The following is a 27,908-nucleotide window of genomic DNA, read 5'->3' on the forward strand; positions in this document are numbered from 1 at the left end:
GCTCCTCTGGGGCTCAGGAAGGCAAAAAATGGAGGGGGAGCTGTGCCCCTCCCTCCATTTTTTGCCTTTCTGGGCCTCAGCAAGGGGAATCCTGGCACAGCTGATTGTATGAACAGCTGATTGTCGGGAGGGGAAAAAAAAGAAATACCTTAAGGGGCCAGCGTCAGGCGGGCGGGGTGAGCGAGCATCCGGTGAGTGGGGCAAACGAGCCAGTGACGACCAGGCGACCAGGTCGAGGGCGTGGCCAGTCAGAACTTATTACCGGTTTGGCGACCCCCACCAAATCCTTGCTACCAGTTCGTCTGAACCGGTGCGAACCGGCTGAATACCACCTCTGGACTGGATTTTGTTTTTCCTTGAAGACATTTTTATTTTTATTCAAGAAGCTTCTTCAAATCAGTCAGAATTGAAGAAGCTTTTTGGATGAGAAGTGAAATATCTTCAAGGAAAAAGAAAAAAGAAAAAGCACCTTTGGGACAATCCATTTTAAGATAGATTCATTTTAGTCATGGACATGGCAAAACAATACAAGGTTGATTTATTTATTTTTAATCACCATGTTGATTTTATAAGCTTATAATGTTATATGTTTGAGAGAGTAAAGCATTTTAATAACATTATTATCAATTCATTAACCACATTACTTCTCATCCTGAAAATCTGTTGGGAACAAGTACAGGTGAAACTCGAAAAATTAGAATATTGTGCAAAAGTTCATTTATTTCAGTAATGCAACTTAAAAGGTGAACCTAATATATGAGATAGATTCATTACATGCAGAGCAAGATAGTTCAAGCCGTGATGTGTCATAATTGAGATGATTATGGCTTACAGCTCATGAAAACCCCAAATCCACAATCTCAGAAAATTAGAATATTGTGAAAAGGTTCAATATTCTAGGCTCAAAGTGTCCCACTCTAATCAGCTAATGAAGCCTTAACACCTGCAAAGGGTTCCTGGGCCTTTAAATGGTTTCTCAGTCTGGTTCAGTAGGAATCACAATCATGGGAAAGACTGCTGACCTGACAGTTGTGCAGAAAACCATCATTGACACCCTCCATAAGGAGGGAAAGCCTCAAAAGGTAATTGCAAAAGAAGTTGGATGTTCCCAAAGTGCTGTATCAAAGCACATCAGTAGAAAGTTATGTGGAAGGGAAAAGTGTGGAAGAAAAAGGTGCACAAGCAGCAGGGATGACCGCAGCCTGGAGAGGATTGTCAGGAAAAGGCCATTCAAAAGTGTTGGGGACTTTCACAAGGAGTGGACTGAACCATCATCATCACAATTATGAGAAATCACAGCTTGAACTATCTTACCTTGCATGTAGTGAGTATCTCATATATTAATTTCACCTTTTAAGTTGCACTACTGAAATAAATGAACTTTTGCACGATATTCTGATTTTTTTGAGTTTCACCTGTATGCCTAACTTGAACTTCCAGATTGTTGGAGTATGTGGGGTTTTATGGAACAACATTTTTTCATTGTTGCATCCAACATCTATGGGAGATTCTCAGCCATCAAGTTCATGTTTGTCCCAAAGATGTTTTTTTTTCAAAAGGCGAGTGGACTTTCTAGTTTTTCCTTGAAGACGTTTCGCTTCTCATCCAAGAAGCTTCTTCTGCTCTGACTTTTGAATCCGATCTTCTTTATTAGGAAAAAGGAAAAGATGGAAAGTAGGATGGCTGCTTTGCTCAGGAAAAGCACGATGCAGAGAACATAGATGGGTAGTTGCGATGGGGAGTCTGTGGAGTCTGTGGAGAAAACACAGTGCATTGTTTTGATGTGATCATAATCTTAGCTTGAGTAAGATGGGCGGCCAATACATTTTACGAATAAAATGAAATAATAAAATAAAGCCTTGTTCCATCATACGTATCCCAGATTTGCACCAAGGGTTTCATCACAGTAAAACATGAAGATGGCAGGCACTTTTCACTCCTCTATATGTTTCATGAACTCCATTGTATTAGACCCTAACTGTATATAGCAATAGCATTAACTTTAAATGATGCCTCAAGTGGTTTGTAGATAACCCTGTATGAGCGGTTTACAGGTCAGCCTCTGGCCCCCAATAATCTGGGTCCTCATTTTATCAACTTTGGAAGGGCGGAAGGCTGAGCCAACCTTGAGCTGGTCAGGATTGAACCCCTGGCAGTGGGCACTGTTAGCCTGCAGTACTGCACTCTAACCACTGCGCCACCGTAGCTCTGATAGTCCTTGTTAAGACCATACCTGGAATCCTGCATCAGTTTTGGTCACCCACATTATAAAAAAAGATGTTGAGACTTTTGAAAGAGTGCAGAGAAGAGCAACAAAGAGGATTAGGAGCCTGGTGGCTAAAATATACAAGAATGGCTGCAGGAATTGGGTAGGTCTAGTCTAATGAAAAGAAGGACTGGGGAGTGACATGATAGCAGTGTTCTTCATTAACAACTTAGATGAAGGACTAGAAGGGAACTTACTAAATTTGCAGGTGATACTAAGCTGGTAGGAATAGCTACACCCAAGAAGATAGGCTCAAGATCCAGATGGATCTTGACAGACTAGAACACTGGGCCATATCTAATAAAATGAAATTCAATGTAGAAAAGGAAAAGTCCTACACTTAGGCAAGAAAACCCAAAGGACACATACAGACTGGGTGAAACCAGGCTCAATAGCAGGAACTGGGAGAGGGATCTTGGAGTCTTAGTGGACAACCAGCTAAATAGGAGCCAGCATGTGTGCAGCTGCCGCTAAAAAAGCTAATGCAATCCTAAGTTGCATTAACAGAGGGATACAATCAAGATCAAGTGAGGTACTAACTGGGGTGGGTTTCTACCAGTTCTGTCCACCTCTGTAGAACAGGTAGCTCTGAAGAGCAGCAGACATAGAACTGGTTCTATGTCTGCTGATGTTTTTGCCTACCTGCCCACCCGGCTCTTACCTGACCTTTATTTCCTGGTTTTTTTCAACTTCAGCTGCCGAACGAGGCACAGCTGCAGTTAAAAAGCAGGAAAAAGGGTGTTGGTACTTACCTGACACGCCCGTTCTCTTTGAGCTGTGAAGAGCATCCAAGATAGTCCTTGTTAAGACCATACCTGGAATCCTGCATCCAGTTTTATAAAAAAGATGTTGAGACTTTTGAAAGAGTGCAGAGAAGAGCAACAAAGAGGATTAGGAGCCTGGTGGCTAAAATATACAAAGAATGGCTGCAGGAATTGGGTAGGTCTACTCTAATGAAAAGAAGGACTGGGGGTGACATGATAGCAGTGTTCTTCATTAACAACTTAGATGAGGGACTAGAAGGGGAACTTACTAAATTTGCAGGTGATACTAAACTGGTAGGAATAGCTAACACCCAAGAAGATAGGCTCAAGATCCAGATGGATCTTGACAGACTAGAACATTGGGCCATATCTAATAAAATGAAATTCAATGTAGAGAAAAGGAAAGTCCTACACTTAGGCAAGAAAAACCAAAAGGACACATATAGACTGGGTGAAACCAGGCTCAGTAGCAGTAACTGTGAGACGGATCTTGGAGTATTAGTGGACAACCAGCTAAATAGAGCCAGCAGTGTGCAGCCGCCGCCAAAAAGCTAATGCAATCCTAAGTTGCATTAACAGAGGGATACAATCAGGATCAAGTGAGGTACTAACTGGGGTGGGTTTCTACCGTTCTGTCCACCTCTGTAGAACAGGCAGCTCTGAAGAGCAGCAGACATAGAACTGGTTCAGGCTCAGGATGAAGGACCACCCGGTCAGAATGGAAAACACAAGATCTTGTCTGACAGACAAAGCTGCAAGTTCCGAAATACGATGAGCAGAAGTGATCGCTACAAGGAAAACTACTTTATACATCAGAAATTGGAGACTTGATGATTTCAATGGTTCAAAAGGGCCCTTAGTGAGTGCAACAAGGACCTTGTTAAGGTCCCAGGTGGGATAATGGTGTACCGCTGGAGGGCATAAATTTGTGGCTCCTCGAAGGAAACTCCATATGCATGGATGATGGGAAAGAGATAGCAGACCTTCACAAGTGGGAACTGACGCCAAGGCCACCACCTGTCTTTTCAACGTATTAGGTGATAATCCCTTGTCAAGTCCCTCTTGCAAGAACTCTAGGATTTGAGCCACAGATGGAGAGATGGGATCAATTCAGGACTTGGTACACCATTTGCAGAAACTGAACCATGTGGCATTGTAAATGCGAATTGTTGAGGGGTCTGGCGGCTTGGATGGTGGCGATAACTCTGTTGGAAAACTTTTCACTCTCCAGACGACTCTGTTCAACCTCCAGATGGTCAGATGCAACCATTGAGGGTCCAGATGTTAAAGGGGTCCCTGGGTTAGCAAGACCCTGACTGGCGGAATTCTCCATGGTGTTGATACGGATAGACTGCAGAGGTCTGCAAACCACGGCCGTCTGGGCCAGTAAGGAGCTACTAGAAGCAGCTCCGCCTCTCCTCTAGCAGTTTCTGGATGACCTTGGGAAGCAGTGGAAGTGGCGGGAATGCATACAGAAGTCCGGGGCCACGACAGCGGAGTGAATTGAAGTTCTCGCTCCTGCGAGGGGTACCTGGAAAAAATCTCAGGAGCTGAGCGTGAGGGGGAGCGAACATGTCCACCACTGGCTGTCCAAATGGCCTGACCGCCTCTTGAAACAGGGTCGGATGGAGGCGCCACTCCGATTGATCGATGGTGGCCCTGCTCAGCCAGTCTGCCTGTGTATTCGATGGGCCCGAACTGTGCTCTGCTCTGATGGAAAGTAGGTTGCTCTCCGCCCAACGCCACAGCGCTCCGCTTCCCGCATGAGATGTTTCGACTGTGTGCCCCCTGTTTGTTTATGTGAGCTTTGGCTGTTACGTTGTCGGTCAATATTATTATGTGCTGATTGCGTACCTGTGGAAGGAAGCTGTGGAGAGCCAGGTGTACTGCTCGAAGCTCCAGCCAGTTTATGCTGCACGACTGTTCTATGGTGGACCAGTGGCCTTGGGTTGTGAGCGATTGAATGTGCGCTCCCATCCAAACAAGCTGGCATCGGTGGTGATGGTAAGTCTGTGTGGCTCTTTGAAGAGGCAGCCTCTGTTGATGACTGGTGTGGTCCACCAGAGGAGAGATATGAGGACATTTGATGGTACCTTGAAGTTGTATTTGGAGTTGCTTCGCCAGAGCGCTGGTACAGGAGCAGGAACCACTGGGGGATCTAGTGTGGAGCTGGGCCCAAGGGATGATAGATATACATGAGATCATCTTGCCTAACAATTTTGATAGTTCCGCTAGGGACACCCTCTTAAGACCCCTGATCTCCTTAACTAATTGCTGACTGCTATTTAGTCTATCTGGTGACAGGTAAACTTTGCCTTCCACCGTATCTATGACTGCCCCCAGATGGGTATACCGAGTCGATGGTGTTAAATGACTCTTTTTCCAATTTATTGAGAACCTGTGTTGTTGTAGGGATTGTAATGTGTTCTGAGTATCTCTGACTACTTGATGATAGGAAGATGACCAAATCAAGATGTCATCAAGATAACACTGGAGTCGTTCGGGGATATCACGGAGATGAGCAGCTAGCGCTGCGAGAACCTTCGTGAAGGTCCTGGGGGCAGAAGCTAGTCCGAAAGGAAGGGCCACATGTTCGAAATGGTGGTTATTATAACAGAATCTCAGAAATTTATAGTGGGAAGGCCGAATAGCAATATGCAGGTACGCCTCCGTCAGATCTATAGACGTAAGGACGTCACCTTTTCTGATGCCAAGTAAGATAGATTGCAGGGTGTGCATTTTAAACTTGCGATATACTAAGAAACGGTTGAGACGTTTCAGATCCAATATTGCTCTCCACCCACCCACCCCAAACTTTTGGGAACAACAAAAAGATGTGAATAGAAACCTCGCCCTCGTTGATTGGTAGCTACTGGTTGGATGGCTCGTATGTCCAGTAGATGATGGATAGCTGTTTCCATAAGATTACGTTTAACCGGATCTCTGGAAACAGGGCATGACATGAAAAAGTCTGGGGGAGTGGATTGAAACTCCAGCGCAAGACCAAATCTGATCGTGTCTCTGACCCAGGAATCAGATGTTGAGGAGTCCCATTGGTCCGTGAATAATTTAAGGCGTCCACCAATGGGAGCCGGGTCCGGAGCGTTATCTTGAACGCCGGAAAGACCTATTTCCTGCTCCTCAAAAGGATCTCTTGGATTGGCCACCCCTTCTGTTCCTATCCCTGAAGTCGGACCTCTCTGGCTGCTGCCCTGGTCTGAATGATGGGGGTCTCTGGGTGCTCGCTGTTGTGCCGCTGGGTGGGTAAAGCTGTGAGGGTTAAGCCAACAATAATACACAGATGGCCTCGAATCTAATAAGAAAACGAGGTGTAATAATTCCTTAGGTCATCAGAAGGAAAAACCTCTGATCGGGAAGGAAAGCTACCTCACTCAGCTCGAGTTACAAATAGCGCGGCCACGCAGTTTTTAAAAACCAAGGCAAAAACAATGGCCGTTACTTTTGGCGCACACACGCTTCCCAGCAACAAACTCCCGCCGTGCGGGGAAATGCCTCCGACGGCTTCTCCTTGCGACTAAAAGGAACGGCGGGGAAAGGGGTGGAAAGAATTCTTACTGCTTTCCATGCCAAGATGGCGTTCTGAGGGGAAAAATCAAACGATACGACTCAGATGAGAGTGAAAACGCCCACGCCGCTATTGCCGATATAGAGAAAGGCAATGCGGAATCACAATGGCAGGGGGTAGAACAAGCAGATGGGAGGGGGGCTCGGAGCAATGCCGAAGCCGCCCACCACTTCGGGCGCGAAACAGCACTGCCCGAAAATGCAAATGATCTCCGATGACCAGATGGAGAGAGCTAACGTCGGGAGATCGTGATGTGATTTGGAGGCTAAAAGCCTGGAAAAATGAACTGGGCTATATCTAAACCTGCTGAGTAATATTCCTGTTTCGACCAAGGAAGAACAAAAAGCAATGCCTATCCACAATGAGGCTGAGCCAAAACTGGGGAACACTAGGGAGAAGTCCCATGGAGGAGGAGGAGTGTACCACAAATTAAGCCCAGCCTAGACATGCAGAGACTGAAGCACCTCCCACTACTGGATGCTCTAAACCGGTCATGTAGGATAAGACCTGCCTTCTTAAGGTTCGGTATCTTAAAACCTTAATTAAGTGAAAGAAAGACCCTTCAAATCAGGGGTCGCCAACCTTTTTGACCTCAGGGACCACCAAACTCATAATTTTAAATCCCGAAGACCAGAGACCCTGGGAAAATCCAAAAAGAGTCTGCAGGAAAATTCCCCACCCTGTTTTCCTACCGATTAATCAATGTTTATTTGGGATTGCAGGATACCGTCTCCAGTTCTGTTCTCGGGGGTTTGACAGAAGAGACTTTTGGCTTCATGCGAGGAAAGCAGCAGAAGCGCAGAAGTCTTTCTTTCCCTCCCCCAAACTCCTCCAGGAATGAATCTTTGCTGGCGCAGCCTCTTGAAGCAGAAGGCCTTGCAGGGTCCCAAAGACTCATTTCTGGTGGAGTTTGGAGGAGAGAAAGAAAGACTTTTGCTGCTTTCCTTACGTGCAGCCAAAAGCAGAAGAAGAAAAAAGTGGAAAGAAGCAGCCCGGTGGCCAGGTGAGGTGCTTGGGGTGAGTGGGGGAAGTTTCCCCCTTCTGCCCTTCCCACCCCCCTCACTACCTTGTGTTGTTCGCAATGCAAGCGACGCAAGCCTTGTGTTCCCGCGGGCCATGTGGGCAGCCCAGCCTTCTGTTCCCACACAGCCTGGATTAATCACTATGGGGGTGACATTTCTCTGCGGACCACCAAAATTTTCTCACGAACCACCAGTGTTTCCCGGCCCACTGGTTGGCGACCAATGCTTTAAATCATGATGTATCAAGGAGCAATACAATCTAATCTTTAAAAAAATGATCTGAAAAACAAAGGGAAAAGCTGCAAAGGGTAAATCAGCAAATTCTCAGCAGAAAACAAAAGACATTTACTTCGTTGAAGTTGTTCCGTAATGAAGAGCGTGATGGTATCGTAGACTAGAGACTGGGAATCCTGCTGGACCAGGCAAAGGAACGTGGAGAAATTCCTGTCTTCGGTCGACAACATCTCGAGGCTGCTGTTGAGGGAAAAGGTCCCGTCGGGATTCGAGGTCTTCATGCCAACCTTTCCTTTTCTGGCTTGGGCATCCTTGACAAACAACTCCACTTTTGCATCTTCTGGATAAAAACTTTCTGCGTTGCAAGTGACCGTCACCGAGGTGTTCAGCTGGACGGGAGAAGGTGGGTTGATCTCAAGATGCACCTTGGGAGGAACTGTGCAAAAAAGCCAAAAAGATCATTCAAAAGAGCCTCAAATTCATGGTTCCTGCATGCAGAATGGGGTGAAAGTCCCAAGTGATTCTGTTCACCCATTGTTGTATTGGGGGAAATAATTCCAGGACAAGTAGGATTAAAATATATCTCTGTCAGGGCTCCAATATATCCACCCCCATTCAAATCATAAGTCTCTAGCCGCATCTCTCAGAGTTAAAAAGAAGATTTATTAGGAGTGGCCATGTTGGTGTTAGCTGGATGCAGCCGATACTAAAATAGATCATTCATTTCCCCCTTTGACCCTGTATGTATATTCTCCAATAGGACACATCCATAGCCAAGAGTCATCAATCATGCTCTCCAATAATATTATTGCGTGCCGACAGCATTGGTCTGCCAAGGCGATTATCTGAGGCATTTAAGGAATCCACTGCTTTCCCCCACTCCCTTTCTGCTAGAACGAAAAGACCAAAGGAGTGTTTTTTAGTTGACAATCTCGCCAATTTGGAACTCTACTCAACTTGACCCAAGTCCCTGCCGAAAGAGCCAGAGGTACCATGTTTCCCCCCAAAAAAGACTCAGTCTTATTTTCTTTTGGAACCCAAAATAAGCACCAGGTCTTATTTTCAGGGGATGTCTTCCCCGCTTCCCTTAGGAGCAGTGTAATCAGGCCTTCTACACCCTGACACCTGTCGTGATGCTGCCAGATGTCTTATGCAGCCGCTCACAGCCGTTCATGGCATGAGGCCTCCTGGCTTACTGTGCTGGTGCTGCCACTTACGGCAGGGCGCTACACAGCCCATTGTGCCAGTGCCACTGCTCATGACAGGAGGCTGCTTGGTGTATTGTGCCATTGTGCACATGAGCGGCGGCACTGGAGCAACATGCCACACAATGTCCTGCTGTGAGCGGTGGCACTTGCGCAATGCACCACGTGTGTTAGGAATAACCATAGTTACCTAACGTTGTTTGGGTAAATAATATATAAACCATGATAGCAAAGTTTAAATGTGTTTTTCACTTTAAACTCTAAATGATATAATTTGGGTGCGGTTGAGAAACCGCCATAAGAGGGAGCTAGAGAACCTGGATTGCTACTGGATTGATGGTTGATTGTTCTGCGTGTTCCCTGTTGCTGACGTCGAAGGAGGAAAGAGTTTTTGAATGCTGCATATCTAATCTACTGTGAGAAGATATTTACTGGACTGATTTATGGATTGACATTGTAAGTTAACTGACCTTTTTTTTTCGACACTGGATTTTTGCAATTGAACAATCTCCGGACTGAACTGACTGAACACTAGTGAATGATATTTGGACTGTTTGACCCTGCTAAACTCTTAATGGAATAAACTATTCAACTAAGACAGTGTATCCATTTTTACTGAGTTTGTAAACTAAAAAACGTTTTCTCTCATATTCGCCTGAATGCCTGACTGCTGTGCACATTCTGCTAGGGTATATCCCTAACACTGGTTATGGGCCCAGGCTGCACAGTCAGACTAACCAGGATACAACAGGCTTATATAAATTGAGAGTTAGTGTAGTTACACAATACTGTAAACCGACAGCTGTGTTTTATTAGTTTATTATAGTTTAATATCCAAAGAAAAATGGCACAAGTCAATTTACCAAGTTTGTCTCTAATATCCAAACTGGATGGAACAAACTATGTTTCATGGTCTATGAAATGCAGTCTACTTCTACGTAGAGAAGGTTTGTGGAGTATAATTCAAAACCCACCAGAGGTAGATGATTGGGATCCGGAAGATGAGAATGATGCCCAGAAAATAAATGAATATAAACTGAAAAATGAGCAAGCTCTATGTATAATAGGACTGACACTCTGTGACCAGCAGCTTGTCCATATTTGTGGAGAAGAAACAGCTGCGAATTGGTTGGGAGAATTTAAAGAAGATTTATGTTCGAGACAGTGTAGGAGCACATATAAATCTTACACGGAAACTGTTCAGAACACATCTTCAAAAGAATGGAGACATGTTGACTCATATAAACACTATGAAGAGGATTTTTCAGGAACTGCATGAAAAAGAACTTATCTTCACAGAACTGCATCAGGTTTATATAATTTTGTCTTCGTTAGATGAGAGCTATGACGACTATGTAACTTCACTGGAAGTACTGCCAAAAGATAACCTCACATTAACTGACATTACTGGCAGATTAATTGAAGAAGCCAGGAGAAGGCTTGAAAGGGATCAACTGAGAAGGGAACAGCCACAAGAAGAGAAATTATCTTCAACAGCCTATACAATTAAAAAATGTTTTAATTGTGGAGGAAAAGGACATTTTGCTAGATTCTGCAAAAAAGGAAAACGCCAGAATGCCAAAAAAGCATCAAAAAGATGAATTTTTTTTTGAAATAGCCATGTATAGCAGCAAAATTGTAAATAATAATTTATGGGTTGTAGATAGTGGAGCTTCGCACTGCATAACAAAAGATAAGAAAAGATTTATTAAGATGTCAACGAGTTCACAACAGATATCGTTAGCTAATGGCTGGAAAATGAAAGCAAAAGCTGAAGGTATTGCACATTGTTAGTGTATAAAAGAAAATGTTAAAATGTTGTATGTACCACAACTTAAGTTTAATTTGCTTTCAGTTAGAGTTTTGATTAAACTAGGTTATGTAGTTACCTTTAGGGGAGAAAACTGCATAATAGAAAAGGAAGGTAAAAAAGTGACTGCAACTTTAAAAGATGAAATGTATGTATTGAATGATAATCAATTAGAGGTGGCTAATACAGTGTATAATAACGTTAAGCCTCATGACGAATACATACATTTGCTACACAGACGTTTAGGGCATATAAATTTTAAAATGCTCAAGCAAATGGTTGAACTGTCTAAAGGTATAAAACTGAAGCCTTCCAGTAAGTATTTGCACTGCAATGCTTGCTGTTAGGAATAACATGGTTACCTAACTTAGTTTGGGTAAAATAATATATATAAACTATGTTAGTGAATTTAAGTGTGTGTATCACTTTAACTGTAAAACATGTATTTTGGGTGCGGTTGTAAAATCACCATAAGAGGGAGCAAGAGAGCTCACTGTTTGCTGGCTTTTACTGGATTGCTGACAATGATGGATTGATGGTGATAACTGCGTGTTTTCCCTGCTATTGCTGAACGAAGAAAAGAGGTTTGATTTTCTTCATATCTCTACTGCAAAAAGAGATATATTACTGGACTGATTATTTGTAAGTTTAATGACCTCTTTTTCGACACTGGACTTTGCAACTGATTAATCCCTGGACGGACTGAACTTAGTGTATGATATATGGACTGTTTGACTATGCTATAACTCTTACTGGAATAAAAACTATTTAACTGGCACAGTGTATCTGATTTACTGAGTGTAAGCTACAACAACGTTTATCTTACATATCTGCCTGCCTGATTGACTACCGTTGCACGTTCTGCTAGGGCAGTGATGCCCAACCTTTTTTACGCCGTGGCCCGGTACCGGCATCAGCTGGGTGCCACGGCCCGGTACCGGCATCAACTGGGCGCCGCCATCTTTTTCCGACCTCACGAAGCACTTCGATGAGGAGGGGCGCTAGCGCTCGGTGAGCTTTTTGGTAGAAATGGCTTTCTACCCGGAAAAGCTCACTGAAGCGCTGGCGCTGCCATCTTTTTGGATGAAAAGTGCTTCCGGTGAGCTTTCTACCCGGAAAAGCTCACCGGAAGCACTTTTTTATCAAAAAAAGATGGCGGCGCCCAGCAACCAGCGGCCCGGTAAGACTTGCTCCACGGAACGGGACCGGTCCGCAGACCGGCGGTTGGGGACCCCTGTGCTAGGGTGTATATCCCTAACACTGGTTATGGGCCCAGGTGCACAGTCAGACTAACCAGGATATAACAGGCTTGTATAAAGTGAGAATTTGTGTAGTTACACAATACTGTAAACAGACAGTTGTGTTTTATTAATTATAGTTTAATATCCAGAAAAAGATGGCACAAGTCAATTTACAAAGTTTGTCTCTAATATTCAAACTGGATGGAACAAACTATGTTTCATGGTCTATGAAATGCAGCCTACTTCTACGCAGAGAAGATTTGTGGAGTATAATTCAAAACCCACCAGAGGTAGATGCATGGGATCCGGAGGATGAGGATGATGCCCAGAAAATACAAGAATATAAACTGAAGAATGAGCAAGCTCTCTGTATAATAGGACTGACACTCTCTGACCAGCAGCTTGTCCATATTCGTGGAGAAGAAACAGCTGCGAAATGTTGGGAGAATTTAAAGAAGATTTATGTTTGAGACAGTGTAGGAGCACATATAAATCTTACATGAAAGTTGTTCAGAACACATCTTCAAAAGAATGGAGACATGCTGAGTCATATAAACACTATGAAGAGGATTTTTCAGGAACTGCATGAAAAAGAACTTATCTTCACAGAACTACATCAAGTTTATATAATTTTGTCTTCGTTAGATGAGAGCTACGACGACTATGTAACTTCACTTGAAGTTCTGCCAAAAGATAATCTTACTGATATTACTGGCAGATTAATTGAAGAAGCCAGGAGAAGGCTTGAAAGGGATCAACTCAGAAGGGAACAACCACAATGTGAAGAAGAGAAAATATCTTCGACAGCCTATACAATTAGAAAATGTTTTAATTGTGGAGGAAAAGGACATTTGGCTAGATTCTGCAAGAAAGGAAAACGCCACAATGCCAGCCAGAATGCTAAAAGGCATCAAAAGGATAAAAAATGCATAGACTTAGCCATGTATAGCAACGAAACTGTGAATAATAATTTATGGGTTGTAGATAGTGGAGCATCGCACTGCATAACGAAAGATAAGAAAAGATTTGTTAAGATGTCCACAAGTTCACAGCAGATATCGTTAGCTAATGGCTGGAAACTGAAAGCTAAAAGTGAAGGTATAGCATATTGTTCTTGCATAAAAGAAAATGTAAAAATGTTATACGTACCACAACTTAAGTTTAATTTGCTTTCAGTTAGAGTTTTGGTTAAACTAGGTTATGTAGTTACCTTTAGGGGAGAAAACTGCATAATAGAAAAAGAAGGTAAAAAAGTGACTGCAACTTTAAAAGGTGAATTGTATGTGTTAAATGATCATTCATTAGAGGTAGCTAACACAGCTTATAACAATGTTAAACCTCATGATGAATGCATACATTTGTTACACAGATGTTTAGGGCATATAAATTTTAAAATGCTTAAACAAACGGTAGAACTATCTAAAGGTATAAAACTAAAGCCTTGCAATAAGTATTTGCACTGCAATGCTTGTAGTCAAGAAAAAAGCAAGGTAATACCAGCAAATAGATTAAATGGATTTAAGACAAAGGAACCTCTAGAGGTCGTATTTGCTGATATTATAGGTCCTAAAAAACCAAGTGTGGGAGGTGCTCGTTATATACTAAGTATAATGGACCATTATTCCAGATATGGTTTCTGTTATTTAATGAAAAGTAAAATGGAAACATATCAAAATTTCTTTAATTGGATTAAATTTGCAGAAAGAAAAACTAAAAGGAAATTAGTAACTCTTATAACTGATAATGGTACGGAATTTATAAACAATAAATTCCAAACCAGACTGAAGATGGCAGGTGTTGAACATAAAAAGTCTGCACCATATAGGCCACAACATAATGCCTTTATAGAAAGACGAGGCCAAACATTACAAGCAATGGCTCGTACTATGTTGTCAGATTCAGGATTACCTGAAACTTTGTGGGGAGAAGCAATAATGTGTGGTAATCATATATTAAATAATGTTGTTAACACAACAACAGGTGAATTACCATTCACATGGTGGCATGGTAGAAAACCTGACCTAAGCTACATGCATACATTTGGAGCACCAGCATGGGTGCATATCCCTACACAACTGAGACAAAAAGGGCAGCATAGGGCTAAAAAGTTATTCTTTGTAGGTTATGCATCTAATCACAAATCATACAGATTCTGGGAAAAAGGTACATCTAGAGTTTACTGTAGTGCTAGTGCACAATTGCTTGAACATGTAGGATGGGAAAAACTGGAGCAAGATTCAAGTAAGGAAGTAATCATAGAAACCTACAAAAGACCAAAAGAACAAATCAGTAATAAGAAGAGCGCAATTAAAGAGGAAGTACATGAAGAGCATATAGGACCAGAACAGGAAGAAATACCAGAAGAGGAAGAAATAGATAACCAGGAACAGGTAGTACATGAAAGTCCACCTGTAAGCCCTGTAATACCTAGACGTTCTACACGTGTAACCAGACCACCTGACAGGTACCAAGCAAGTGTAGTTTGCCAAGTTAGTAAAGTTCCAACTACTGTTGAAGAACTTAGGATGTATCCTGCAAAGGAACAGGAAAATTGGCATAAGGCAATGGAGATGGAATTAAATTCATTAAAGGAAATGAAAGTTTATGAAAATGCCAAATTACCTCCAGGTGAAAAGTCCATTGGCTGCAAATGGATATTTAAATTAAAATCTGGTAAAAATGGGACTGTTACCCATAAGGCTAGGTTGGTAGCTCAAGGATTTAATCAAACTGCATATGATTATGATGAAGTATTTGCACTGAATTTAAAGGCAACAACCTTGAGAGCAGCTTTAGTGTGGGCAGCTAAGAAGAATTATATTATAAATCATTTAGATGTAGAAACTGCCTATCTGCATGCACCATTGCAGCACACTATATACCTTAAAGAAACCTGTAGGAATTAAGAACGATAGTAAAACTAATAATGACTGTTGGAAACTTAAAAAGAGTCTCTATGGATTAAAGCAATCTGGTTATGAATGGAACCAATATATTGTTAAAGAGTTAAATAATATAGGGTTTAAAGCAGGTTTAGCTGATCCATGTTTATTTAAGAGAGAGACTAATGGAACAGTATCATTATTATTGTTGTTTACAGATGATATTGCTTTAATTACAAAAACTAATAATGAAGCTACTGAAATAATATCATTATTAGGTAAGAGGATAAAATTAAAGCAATTAGGAGAAATAAAACAGTATTTAGGATTGACAATAAACAAAACCAAGAGTGGCTTTAAGGTATCTCAAGAGGATAAAATTTACCAATTGCTAAAAACGTATAAAATGGAACTTTGTAAGCCGGCAAAAACTCCAATGAGTCAGGAATTTTGCCGAACTGATGCTCAAAGTTCAAAATTCGATAAGACTATTTATCAGTCATTAATTGGTAGTTTATCGTATATTAGTAATTGGTCAAGGCCAGACATTGCATATGGCGTTAATCAATTGGCAAGATTCAACACTGAACCCACTGAACAACACTGGCAAGCAGCAAAACGAATATTAAGATATCTTAAAAAGACAATGCACTATGCATTGTATTTAGAGCCAAAAGATGATTTGATTTTAAGTGCATATGCTGATGCAAGTTTTGCAACAGACATAAACACTAGGAAGTCAACTTCAGCTATGACTATACTATTAGGTAAAGCATTGATTGGTTGGAGGTCAATTAGACAGCAACACATAAGTATGTCCACAATGGAAGCAGAATTTTCATGTCTATCATTATTATGTACTGATTTAATTCTGTATAAACAGTTGTTATTAGATATGGGAATAACTGTTAATGATGCCATTGTAGTGTATGAGGACAATCAAGCAGCCATACGGTTGGCTACAAATATTGCTGTAAAAACAAGATCTAAGCATACTGATCTTAGATATTTGAATGTAAGGCAATCTGTAAAAAATGGTTTAATAAGACTGGAATATTGCATGACTGAAGAAAACATTGCTGATGGATTTACAAAAGCCCAAGGTTCAGTCAAATACAAAGAAAATTGTGACAACTATGGATTAAAGTTGTAAATAGATATATATGTTATTATATTACCCAAAAGGGGAGAATGTTAGGAATAACATGGTTACCTAACTTAGTTTGGGTAAAATAATATATATAAATTATGTTAGTGAATTTAAGTGTGTTTATCACTTTAACTGTAAAACATGTATTTTGGGTGCGGTTGTAAAATCACCATAAGAGGGAGCAAGAGAGCTCAATGTTTGCTGGCTTTTACTGGATTGCTGACCATGATGGATTGATGGTGATAACTGGGTGTTTTCCCTGCTATTGCTGAACGAAGAAAAGAGGTTTGATTTTCTTCATATCTCTACTGCAAAAAGAGATATATTACTGGACTGATTATTTGTAAGTTTACTGACCTCTTTTTCGACACTGGACTTTGCAACTAATTAATCCCTGGACGGACTGAACTTAGTGTATGATATATGGACTGTTTGACTATGCTATAACTCTTACTGTAATAAAAACTATTTAACTGGCACAGTGTATCTGATTTACTGAGTGTAAGCTACAACAACGCATATCTGCCTGCCTGACTGACTACCGTTGCACGTTCTGCTAGGGTGTATATCCCTAACACTTGCAGTCAAGAAAAGAGCAAGGTAATACCAGCAAATAGAATTAATGGATTTAAAACTAAAGAGCCTCTAGAGGTCGTATTTGCTGATATTATAGGTCCTACAAAACCTAGTATGGGAGGTGCTCGTTATATATTAAGCATAATGGATCATTACTCAAGATATGGCTTCTGTTATTTAATGAAGAGTAAAACGGAAACATATCAGAATTTCTTTAATTGGTTGAAGTTTGCTGAAAGAAAAACTAAAAAAAAACTAGTAACTCTTGTAACTGATAATGGTACGTAATTTATAAATAAGAAATTCCAAAATAGACTGAAGATGGCAGGTGTTGAACATAAAAAGTCTGCACCGTATAGGCCACAACATAATTCTTTTATAGAAAGACGAGGCCAAACAATACAAGCAATGGCTCGTACTATGTTGTCAGATTCAGGATTACCTGAAACTTTGTGGGGAGAAGCAATAATGTGTGGTAATCATATATTAAATAATGTTGTTAACACAACAACAGGTGAATTACCATTCACACGGTGGCATGGTAGAAAACCTGACCTAAGCTACATGCACACATTTGGAGCACCAGCATGGGTGCACATTCCTACACAACTGAGACATAAGGGGCAGCATAGGGCTAAAAAGTTATTCTTTGTAGGTTATGAATCTAATCACAAATCATACAGATTCTGGGAAAAAGGTACATCTAGCATTTACTGTAGTGCTAGTGCACAATTCCTTGAACATGTAGGATGGGAAAAACTGGAGCAAGATTCAAGTAAGGATATAATCATAGAAACCTATAGAAGATCAAAACAATATATCAGTAAGCAAAAGAGTACAATTAAAGAAGAAGTACAGGAAGAGCTCATAAAACCAGAACAGGAAAGAATAGATGAACAGGATGAGGTAGATAAACAGGAACAAGTAGTACATGAAAGTCCACCTGTAAGCCCTGTAATACCTAGACGTTCTACACGTGTAACCAGACCACCTGACAGGTACCAAGCAAGTGTATTTTGCCAAGTTAGTAAAGTTCCAACTACTGTTGAAGAACTTAGAATGTATCCTGCAAAGGATCAAGAAAATTGGCATAGAGCGATGGAGAAGGAACTAAATTCACTGAAACAAATGGAAGTTTATGAAAACGTTAAATTACCTCCAGGTAAAAAATCCATTGGCTGTAAATGGATATTTAAATTGAAAACAGGTAAATATGGAACTGTTACCCATAAGGCTAGGTTGGTAGCTCAAGGATTTAATCAAACTGCAAGTGATTATGACGAAGTATTTGTACTGAGTCTAAAAGCAACAACCTTGAGAGCAGCTTTAGTGTGGGCAGCTAAGAAGAACTATATCATAAATCACTTAGATGTAGAAACTGCCTATCTGCATGCACCATTGCAGCACACAATATACCTAAAGAAACCTGTAGGAATTAAGAACGATAGAACAAATAATGACTGTTGGAAGCTTAAAAAGAGTCTCTATGGATTAAAACAATCTGGTTATGAATGGAACCAATATATTGTTAAGGAGTTAACCAATATAGGGTTTAAAGCAGGTTTAGCTGATTCATGTTTATTTAAGAGAGAGACTAATGGAACAGTATCATTGTTATTATTCACTGATGATATTGCCTTAATCACAAAAACTAATAATGAAGCTTCTGAAATAATATCATTATTAGGTAAGAAAATAAAAATAAAGCAACTAGGAGAGATAAAGCAGTATCTAGGATTAACCATAAATAAAACCAAAGGTGGCTATAAGATATCTCAAGAGGATAAGATTTATACTAAAAACATACAAGATGGAACTTTGTAAGCCGGCTAAAACTCCAATGAGTCAAGAATTTAGCCACACTGATATTCAAAGTCCAAAGTTTGATAAAACTATCTATCAATCGCTAATTGGTAGTCTATCGTACATTAGTAATTGGTCAAGGCCAGATATTGCGTATAGTGTTAATCAATTGGCACGATTCAACGCTGAACCTACTGAATGACACTGGCAAGCGACAAAACGTATCTTAAGATATCTTAAAAGAACAATGCACTATGCATTGTATTTGGAGCCAAAAGATGATCTGATTTTAAGTGCTTATGCTGATGCAAGTTTTGCAACAGACATAAACACTAGGAAATCAACTTCAGGTACGGCTATACTGTTAGGAAAGGCACTGATTGGTTGGAGGTCAATTAGACAGCAACACATAAGTATGTCTGCAATGGAAGCAGAATTTTCATGTCTGTCTTTGTTGTGTACTGATTTGATTCTTTATAAACAATTGTTAATGGATATGGGAATAAATGTAAATGATTCCATTGTAGTATATGAGGACAATCAAGCAGCCATACGAATGGCTACAAATATTGCTGTGAAAACGAGAACTAAGCATACAGATCTTAGATATCTAAATGTAAGGCAATCTGTACAAAGTAATTTGATAAGACTGGAATATTGTATGTCTGAAGACAATATAGCTGATCAATTTATGAAGGCCCAAGGTTCAATCAAACACAAAGAAAGTTGTGATGATTATGGGTTAAGATTGTAAAGAGATGTATATATTTTTATGTTACCCAAAAGGGGAGTATGTTAGGAATAACCATAGTTACCTAACGTTGTTTGGGTAAATAATATATAAACCATGATAGCAAAGTTTAAATGTGTTTTTCACTTTAAACTCTAAATGATATAATTTGGGTGCGGTTGAGAAACCGCCATAAGAGGGAGCTAGAGAACCTGGATTGCTTCTGGATTGATGGTTGATTGTTCTGCGTGTTCCCTGTTGCTGACGTCAAAGGAGGAAAGAGTTTTTGAATGCTGCATATCTAATCTACTGTGAGAAGATATTTACTGGACTGATTTATGGATTGACATTGTAAGTTAACTGACCTTTTTTTTGGACACTGGATTTTTGCAATTGAACAATCTCCGGACTGAACTGACTGAACACTAGTGAATGATATTTGGACTGTTTGACCCTGCTAAACTCTTAATGGAATAAACTATTCAACTAAGACAGTGTATCCGTTTTTACTGAGTGTGTAAACTAAAAAACGTTTTCTCTCATATTCGCCTGAATGCCTGACTGCTGTGCACATTCTGCTAGGGTATATCCCTAACACTGTGTCATCCAGCCACAAGCAGTCAGAAGCAGCCGCAGAAGAAGTCGGGTAGCAAAGATACAGGTGTTGGGGCCTGGCTACGGCAGTCCTAAGGTAACCTGGTTGCAGGGCAAGTGGGGCAGCTCCACCCCCTCTACCCCCACCCTAGCTTGATTTTTATGTATGCGCTTCACCCCACCTCATACAACCAGATGGTGGACGGGACTTAACTGGGGCTTATTTTTTTGGGGGGGGGTTAGGGCTTATATTAGACATAGGCATGAAAATTGGACTAGGGCTTATTTTTGGGGTAGGTTGTTTTTTAGAGGAAACACAGTAGAAGCTTGTTAAAAAACTTCTGGAAAATGGTAAAAACTTGTTCCCCACAACCACAGCCCTGTGAGGGAACTTAGGTTGAGAAAGCATGACTAGTCCTAATGGGCTTCCATGGGTTGAGAAGTTCCTGTTGCTATTCCTTCTACATGAAGGGCCCACTACCAGGTCTGGACTTAATGGCCTTGTCCCTTTCTGCAACCTATGGTTCACCTACTTCTTAGGATATTCCCAAGTGCAAAGGTCTGCTGGAGAGGACCATCCAATGATCTGTGTTGGATCTGGCAGGTTAGCTGAGACTTCATGTCTCCTTCCTCCAGCGGGATTTCCACCCTGCTCTCTGCTCGGTAGGAGATGCTCTGCTTTTCATCAGAATTCAGGATGTTGGTCTGGGCAGCCGGTATGTTTTTCCCATCCTTCAACCAGCTGACCGTGATCTCTTGGGGGGAGAATCCCTCTGTGGAGCAGTTGAAGGAGGCCTGAGACCCTGCTGTGATTCTTCGTGTGGGGCCAAGAACCACAGGCTGGGATGGCTTTGCTGAGAGAGAAAGTAGAGAGAGAGAGACATCAGTTGACGTTCCTCACAGACAATAAAGGAGAACACGAGATGGTTTTTGGTTGGAGAGACTCAACTTTGAACATGGGAATTGTTAGGAATAACATAGGTTACCTAACGTAGTTTGGGTAAAATAATATATATAGACTATGATAGTGAGTTTAAGTGTGTGTCACTTTAACTGCAAAGCATGTAATTTTGGGTGCGGCTGTAAATCGACATAAGAGGGAGCAAGGGAACTTGATTGATTGCTGGCTTACTGGACTGCTTGAAGATGATGATGGATTGTTAACCACATGTTCTCTGCTGTTGCTGAAGGAAGAAAGAGGTTTGACTTCTTCATATCTCTACTGCGAGGAGATATATTACTGGACTGATATTAGTAAGTTTAATGACCTCTTTTTCGACACTGGACTTTGCAACTGATTAATCCCCGGATGGACTGAACTAGTGTTTGATATATGGACTGTTTGACTATGCTAAAATCTATTACTGGAATAAACTATTTAACTAGCACATTGTATCTGTTTTACTGAGTGTAAGCTACAAGAACGCTTGTCTCACATATTTGCCTGCCTGCCTGCCTGCCGTGCACATTCTGCTAGGGTGTATATCCCTAACAGGAATTACTCCCATGTGTCTCATGGGTGACTGGGAACATCTCCCTCCATCCCTAGAAATGAAGGGCAGAGTGCCATTTACCAATTACAGAAACCAGAGTGCCTTTCCCCGAAGCCAGCTCTCTCTCTTGGATTGCTGCCCTGAACTTCACACAATAGTAGGTCCCGGCATCTTCAGGCTGGACATTTTGGATGTTGATGCTGAAGGCCTCATCCCTGCCCATTTTTCAGGCCATTTTCTAGATTTAGTAGTATATAGATATATAGATGCAAATGTTGATAGGCCCAGTTGGGAAAGATGCAAAACAACCCACTTCAAAACCAGAATCTGACACACTGTTTGTATACTTATGGAAAAGTTGGATGTTTTTACATTTTGTTTGTTTTGTTTGTCTTTAAAAAAACAACACCAGAACCCCAAATTTTAAAAGAGGGGAGGGGGAATATACTTCTGCCTTTCATTATGTGAAAGAAAGACCCTTTAAATCAGGAGTCTCCAACCTTTTGGACCTCAGGGACCACCAAACTCATAATTTTAAATCCTGAGGACCAGAGACCCTGGGAAAATCCAAAAAGAGTCTGCAGGAAAATTCCCCACCCTGTTTTCCTACCGATTGATCAATCTTTATTTGGGATCGCAGGATACTGTCTCCAGCTCTGTTCTCGGGGAGAAAAGAGAGAGAGACTTTTGGCTTCATGTAAGGAAAGCAGCAGAAGCAGCTGAAAACTCCGCCAGAAATGAGTCTTTGTGAGACTTTCATGCCAGCGCAGCCTCTTGGAGCAGGAGGCCTTGCAGGGTCCCAAAGACTCATTTCTGGTAGAGTTTGGAGGAGAGAAAGAAAGACTTTTGCTGCTTTCCTTGCGTACAGCCCAAAGCAGAAGAAAACAGAAGCGGAAAGAAGCAGCCCGGTGGCCAGGCCAGGTGCGTGGGGTGAGTGGGGCAAGTTGCCTCCCTCCACCCTTTCCCCCCTCCCCTCACTACCTTGTGTTGTTCGCAATGGAAGTGACGCAAGCCTTGTGTTCCCACGGGCCATGTGGGCAGTGCAGCCTTCTGTTCCCACACAGCCTGGATTAATTACTTTGGGGGTGACATTTCTCTGCGGACCACCACAATTTTCTCGCGAACCACCAGTGGTTCCTGGCCCACTGGTTGGTGACCAATGCTTTAAATCATGATGTATCAAGGAGCAATACAATCTAATCTTTAAAAAAATGATCTGAAAAACAAAGGGAAAAGCTGCAAAGCATAAATCAGCAAATTCTCAGGAGAAAACAAAAGACATTTACTTTGTTGAAGTTGTTCCGTAATGAAGAGAGTGGCGGTTTCATTGACCAGAGACTGGGAATCCTGCTGGACCAGGCAAAGGAACGTGGAGAAATTCCTGTCTTCGGTGGCCATCATCTCGAGGCTGCTGTTGAGGGAAAAGGTCCCGTCGGGATTCGAGGTCTTCATGCCAACCTTTCCTTTTCTGGCTTGGGCATCCTTGGCAAACAACTCCACTTTTACATCTTCTGGATAAAAACTTTCTGCATTGCAAGTGACTGTCACCGAGGTGTTCAGCTGGACAGGAGAAGGTGGGTTGATCTCAAGATGCACCTTGGGAGGAACTGTGCAAAGAAAGCCAAAAAGATCATTCAAAAGAGCCTCAAATTCCTGGTTCCCGCATGCAGAATGGGGTGGAAGTTCCAAGTGATTCTGTTCACCCATTGTTGCATTGGGGGAAATAATTCCAGGACAAGTAGGATTAAAATATATCTCTGTCAGTGCTCCAACATATCCACCCCCATTCAAATCATAAGTCTCTAGCTGCATCTCTCAGTAAAAAAAAAGATTTATTAGGAGTGACCATGTTGGTGTTAGCTGGATGCAGCCGATACTAAAATATATCATTCATTTCCCCCTTTGACCCTGTATGTATATTCTCCAATAGGACGCATCCATAGCCAAGAGTCATCAATCATGCTCTCCAATAATATTATTGCGTGCTGACAGCATTGGTCTGCCAAGGCGATTCTCTGAGGCATTTAAGGAATGCACTGCTTTCCCCCACTCCCTTTCTGCTGGCAACTAAAAGACCAAAGGAGTATTTTTTAGTTGACAATCTCACCCATTTGGAACTCTACTCAACTTGACCCAAGTCCCTGCCGAAAGAGCCAGAGGTACCATGTTTCCCCCCCAAAAAGACTCAGTCTTATTTTCTTTTGGGACCCAAAATAAGCACCAGGTCTTATTTTCGGGGGATGCCTTCCCCGCTTCCCTTAGGAGCAATGTAATCAGGCCTTCTACACCCTGACACCTGTCGTGATGCTGCCAGATGTCTTATGCAGCTGCTCACAGCCGTTCATGGCATGAGGCCACCTGGCTTATTGTGCAGGCAGGGCGCTACACAGCCCATTGTGCCAGTGCCACTGGTCACAAGATGGCTCATCGTGCCAGTTCAACTGCTCATGACAAGAGGCTGCGTGGTGTATTGTGCCATTGTGCACATGAGCGGCAGCACTGGAGCAACATGCCACACAATGTCCTGCTGTGAGCGGTGGCCCTTGCGCCATGCACCACGTGTCATCCAGCCACAAGCAGTCAGAAGCAGCCGCAGAAGAAGTCGGGTAGCAAAGATACAGGTGTTGGGGCCTGGCTGCGGCAGTCCTAAGGTAAACTGGTTGCAGGGCAAGTGGGGCAGCTCCACCCCCTCTACCCCCACCCTAGCTTGATTTTTATGTATGCGCTTCACCCCACCTCATACAACCAGATGGTGGATGGGACTTAACTGGGGCTTATTTTGTATGTGGGGGGGGGCTAGGGCTTATATTAGACGCAGGCATGAAAATTGGACTAGGGCTTATTTTGGGGGTAGGTTGTATTTTAGAGGAAACACGGTAGAAGCTTGTTAAAAAAACTTGTAGAAAATGGTAAAAACTTGTTCCCCACAACCACAGCCCTGTGAGGGAACTTAGGTTGAGAAAGCACGACTGATCTTACTGGGCTTCCATGAGTTGAGAACTTGATTCTTCCTGTTGCTATTCCTTCTACCAGGTCTGGACTTAATGGCCTCATCCCTCTCTGCAACCTATGGCTCACCTACCTCTTAGTATACTCCCAAGTGCAAAGGTCTGCTGGAGAGGACCATCCAATGATCTGTGTTGGATCTGGCAGGTCAGCTGAGACTTCATATCTCCTTGCTCCAGCAGGATTTCCACCCTGCTCTCTGCTCGGTAGGAGATGCTCCGCTTTTCATCAGAATTCATGATGATGGTCTGGACAGCCAGTACTTTTTCCCCATCCGTCAACCAGCTGACCGTGATCTCTTGGGGGGAGAATCCCGCTGTGGAGCAGTTGAAGGAGGCCTGAGACCCTGCTGTGATTCTTCTTGTGGGTCCAAGAACCACAGGCTGGGATGGCTTTGCTGAGGGAGAAAGTAGAGAAAGAGAGACATCACTTGATGTTCCTCACAGACAATACAGGAGAACACGAGATGGTTTTTGGTTGGAGAGATTCAACTTTGAACATGGGAATTACTCCCATGTGTCTCATGGGTGACTGGGAACATCTCCCTCCATCCCTAGAAATGAAGGGCAGAGTGCCATTTACCAATTACAGAAACCAGAGTGCCTTTCCCCGAAGCCAGCTCTCTCTCCGGGACCCCTGCCCTGAACTTCACACAATAGTAGGTCCCGGCATCTTCAGGCTGGACATTTTGGATGTTGATGCTGAAGTCTGTGTTGGATCCTGGGATGACCCTGATCCCCCGGTTGGAAGCTCCTCCTTTATCACTGAAAATGGGGGTCTGTTTTCTGTCCAGCCCTTTGTACCACCGCACGCCTCCAGGTAAATTTCCTCCAGTCACTGTACACCTTAGAGTGAGGGTCTCTCCAGGATTCACCGATATGGTTTCCGGAAGTTGGGTTACCTCTATATTCTGCCCTGTAACAACTGAAACAAAAAAGAGACACTTTTGTACCTGGGTTTCCTCTAGAAAGTGGTCATCGCTCTTCTAGAGACAGAAATCTACTGGGGGAAGAGGTGGGCTGCTGCAGGTTCAGACCGGTTCACCTGAACCAGTTCTGATTCTGTGCAGTTCGGAGAACCGGCAAATCAGACCACCAGCTGGCCCCATCCCTGCCCATTTTTCAGGCCATTTTCTGGGGGTTCATATTCCCCATTCCTATATTTTTAGCAACCAACTTGTTATGAAACTATGAATGGTGAGGCTTATTCTGCTAAATTAATATCCTATAATTGGCCTGAAAACAGTCTGAAAAACTGCCTGAAAATGGCCCAAAAACACTGGCTGTGAGAGGAAGATAAGCTGCAAAAACTGTAAACGTGATATGAAATGATGAAACCTGTTTAATAAAAATATTAATAATAAAAAGAAAAGATATTCTTAAATATTTACAAAATGTGAGGGGGTGTACTCACTTCTGTGATATACTGTATATATTAATCACTGCCCATTTTGAGTACATAGCAAAAAGAGGAAACTTGAGAATTCACAAGGTTGGTGCTATATGGAACAAAACTGTGGCTGAATGTGGATGTTTTGCTTCGGGTACTACAAAGCCCCCTCCCCAAAGGGAACAAGGAAAACAAATTGTGAAGAGAGTGTGTGACAATCCTGCGGAGCCTGCTCAAACATCACATATGCTATTTCCTGGAGAGAAGCGAGTGAACGGCCAATAATCGGCCAATAAATAAGAAGATCAAGAATGCTGAAATTTTTGGCTCAATTAATAGACCGGGAAGCAGAAAAAAATGATTTAGAAATTTATAGCAATAGCACTTAGACTTATGTACTGCTTCACAGTTCTTTACAGTCCTCTCTAAGTGGTTTATTGCCCCGAACTATCTGGGTCCTCATTTTACCCACCTCGGAAGGACGGAAGGCTAAGTCAACCTTGAGCCTGGTGAGATTCGAAGTGCCAAATTGCAGGCAGCCAGCAGGCAGCAGAAGAAGCTTGTAGTACTGCACTCTAACCACTGCGCCACCGCGGCTCACACGGTATATAACATATACAGAATAAATTCCCAATATGCACAATGAGGAATGTTACAAGGGATTTTGAAAGAAAAAGAAAAAGTGAACAATCTTGAGATTGTCACTTTAAATCTAAACTGAAAATTGATAATGTGGACATAATTGGAGGCATAGTGATGCCAAACTGATGGTGCATTTGTCTCCACCTTTACGCCAACCTAGTCAATTCCTACAGCTAGGTGTTTTCACTTCCCCATCTTGGTTCCTCCCTCCCTAAATTCTTTTATAAAATTTACTAAATTTTAATTCCATGAGAGTTAATGGTTACATACATACAAACAGGAAAGATTTAGTACTATATATAGATATATAGATGCAAACGTTGATAGGCAGAGTTGGGAAAGATGCAAAACAACCCACTTCAAAAACCAGAATCCCAAATTTTAAAAGAGGGGAGGGGGAATATACTTCTGCCATGCTTGGGCAGAGGCTAAATCAAAGCATGTTGGATTTAAAGAACATCATGCATGTTCTAGACATGTTTTCTTTCCTCTCACAGAGCTAGAAACTGGGGCTCGCCCCTTAAACTTTTTAAAAGAGTGTTATGACACGTTGCAGAAGTCAAGTTTGAGCAAGTAACAGTCTCTAAATGGAGGATGAACAATATCTGTTGATGATCCTGCCTTCCTGCCTTCCCTCCCCTGCCTTGGCTCATAATACTCCTTTGACAAAGTTGTGAGGTCGGGCCTGAAGGGTGACTTGGAAAACACTGGATTTTCTCAATCTCTTACTTCCTCTTCAACACTTAACAATTTGTCAGGCAGTGGAAGGTGGCAATAACTGGTGGGCTCTGCTTGGGCATTAGTTGGCCTTAAGTTGACCCTACCAGGGAGCATAAGCAGAGATTAAACACCAAGATGACGACCTGGCCAACAACCAAGCAATGAGATGCTCCAATCTCAGACAAAGAAGCTAACTGGAAACAACAGTGTAACCAAAGAAGGTGTGGTCCCAATATCTTCAAGTCACCACCCCAAGGATCAAATCAAACCAGGCGGGTCCAAGTTGATCCCAGAGCTCTGTTGTTCTTCCACACTTGTAGTCATTTGAGGTGGAACCAATAAAATAAATCTTCACCTCCCCCAGGGAAATCTGGTCATCACACAGCACATCAGGCTCAAAGCAACCTTAATATTGCTCTTGCCCTGGATTCTACTCCAGTTGTAAATCTGAAAATGGAACCTGCCTGATCTCAACTATCAACACTCACCCAGATCCTGCAGAAGAAGCAGCAGTAGCAGCTGAAGAGGACCAGGGATTCTCTTGAAGGACCTCAAGGCAGCCATGCCGATAGTAGCAGAGGAACATCTGGGGTGACTTTCGTTTTACCCACTAAGATTTCCCTACAGCAAGAGGAGCAAAAAAGGAACTTTCATTTCCTCCTTGTAAATTTGCATGATTTCCCAAATCTGAGTTACGAAGGAAATGACCAATATCCAAATCAAGGAGCTCATAGACTTTCATAGGAGTCCCTTTGACTGATTGATTGATTGGTTGACTGCAGTGATTTGGAGGTT

General features: G+C 42.2%; 1 protein-coding gene across 1 annotated transcript; it reads right to left on the reverse strand.

Moving 5' to 3' along the window:
* Window positions 1-27,700, reverse strand: LOC113432120 (signal-regulatory protein gamma-like). The gene is made up of 7 exons (XM_087962342.1): window positions 27,602-27,700; window positions 24,945-25,286; window positions 24,439-24,759; window positions 22,643-22,963; window positions 20,397-20,717; window positions 7,988-8,308; window positions 1-1,752 (listed from the first exon to the last, which is right to left on the reverse strand). Exons 1-7 carry the CDS (start codon window positions 27,675-27,677, stop codon window positions 1,553-1,555), a joined length of 1,902 nt encoding a protein of 633 aa, XP_087818468.1. The 5' UTR covers window positions 27,678-27,700; the 3' UTR covers window positions 1-1,552.
* Window positions 27,701-27,908: the final 208 nt, after the last annotated feature.

This window comes from Notechis scutatus, chromosome 3 (genome assembly GCF_049901735.1).
Source record: "Notechis scutatus isolate UNSWTSFEM ecotype Mainland chromosome 3, rNotScu1.2, whole genome shotgun sequence".
Classification (NCBI taxonomy): Eukaryota; Metazoa; Chordata; class Lepidosauria; order Squamata; family Elapidae; genus Notechis; species Notechis scutatus.

Bases quoted from the DNA above. Each gene is read 5' to 3' on its own strand.
- LOC113432120 (XM_087962342.1), bottom strand. From the start codon at position 27,677: ATGGCTGCCTTGAGGTCCTTCAAGAGAATCCCTGGTCCTCTTCAGCTG. The intron at 22,964-24,438 runs GTAGGTGAGCCA...TTCTTTGCACAG, and splicing joins ACTTGGGAGTATACTAAGAG to TTCCTCCCAAGGTGCATCTT. The intron at 8,309-20,396 runs GTAGGTGAACCA...TTTTTTGCACAG, and splicing joins ACTTGGGAATATCCTAAGAA to TTCCTCCCAAGGTGCATCTT.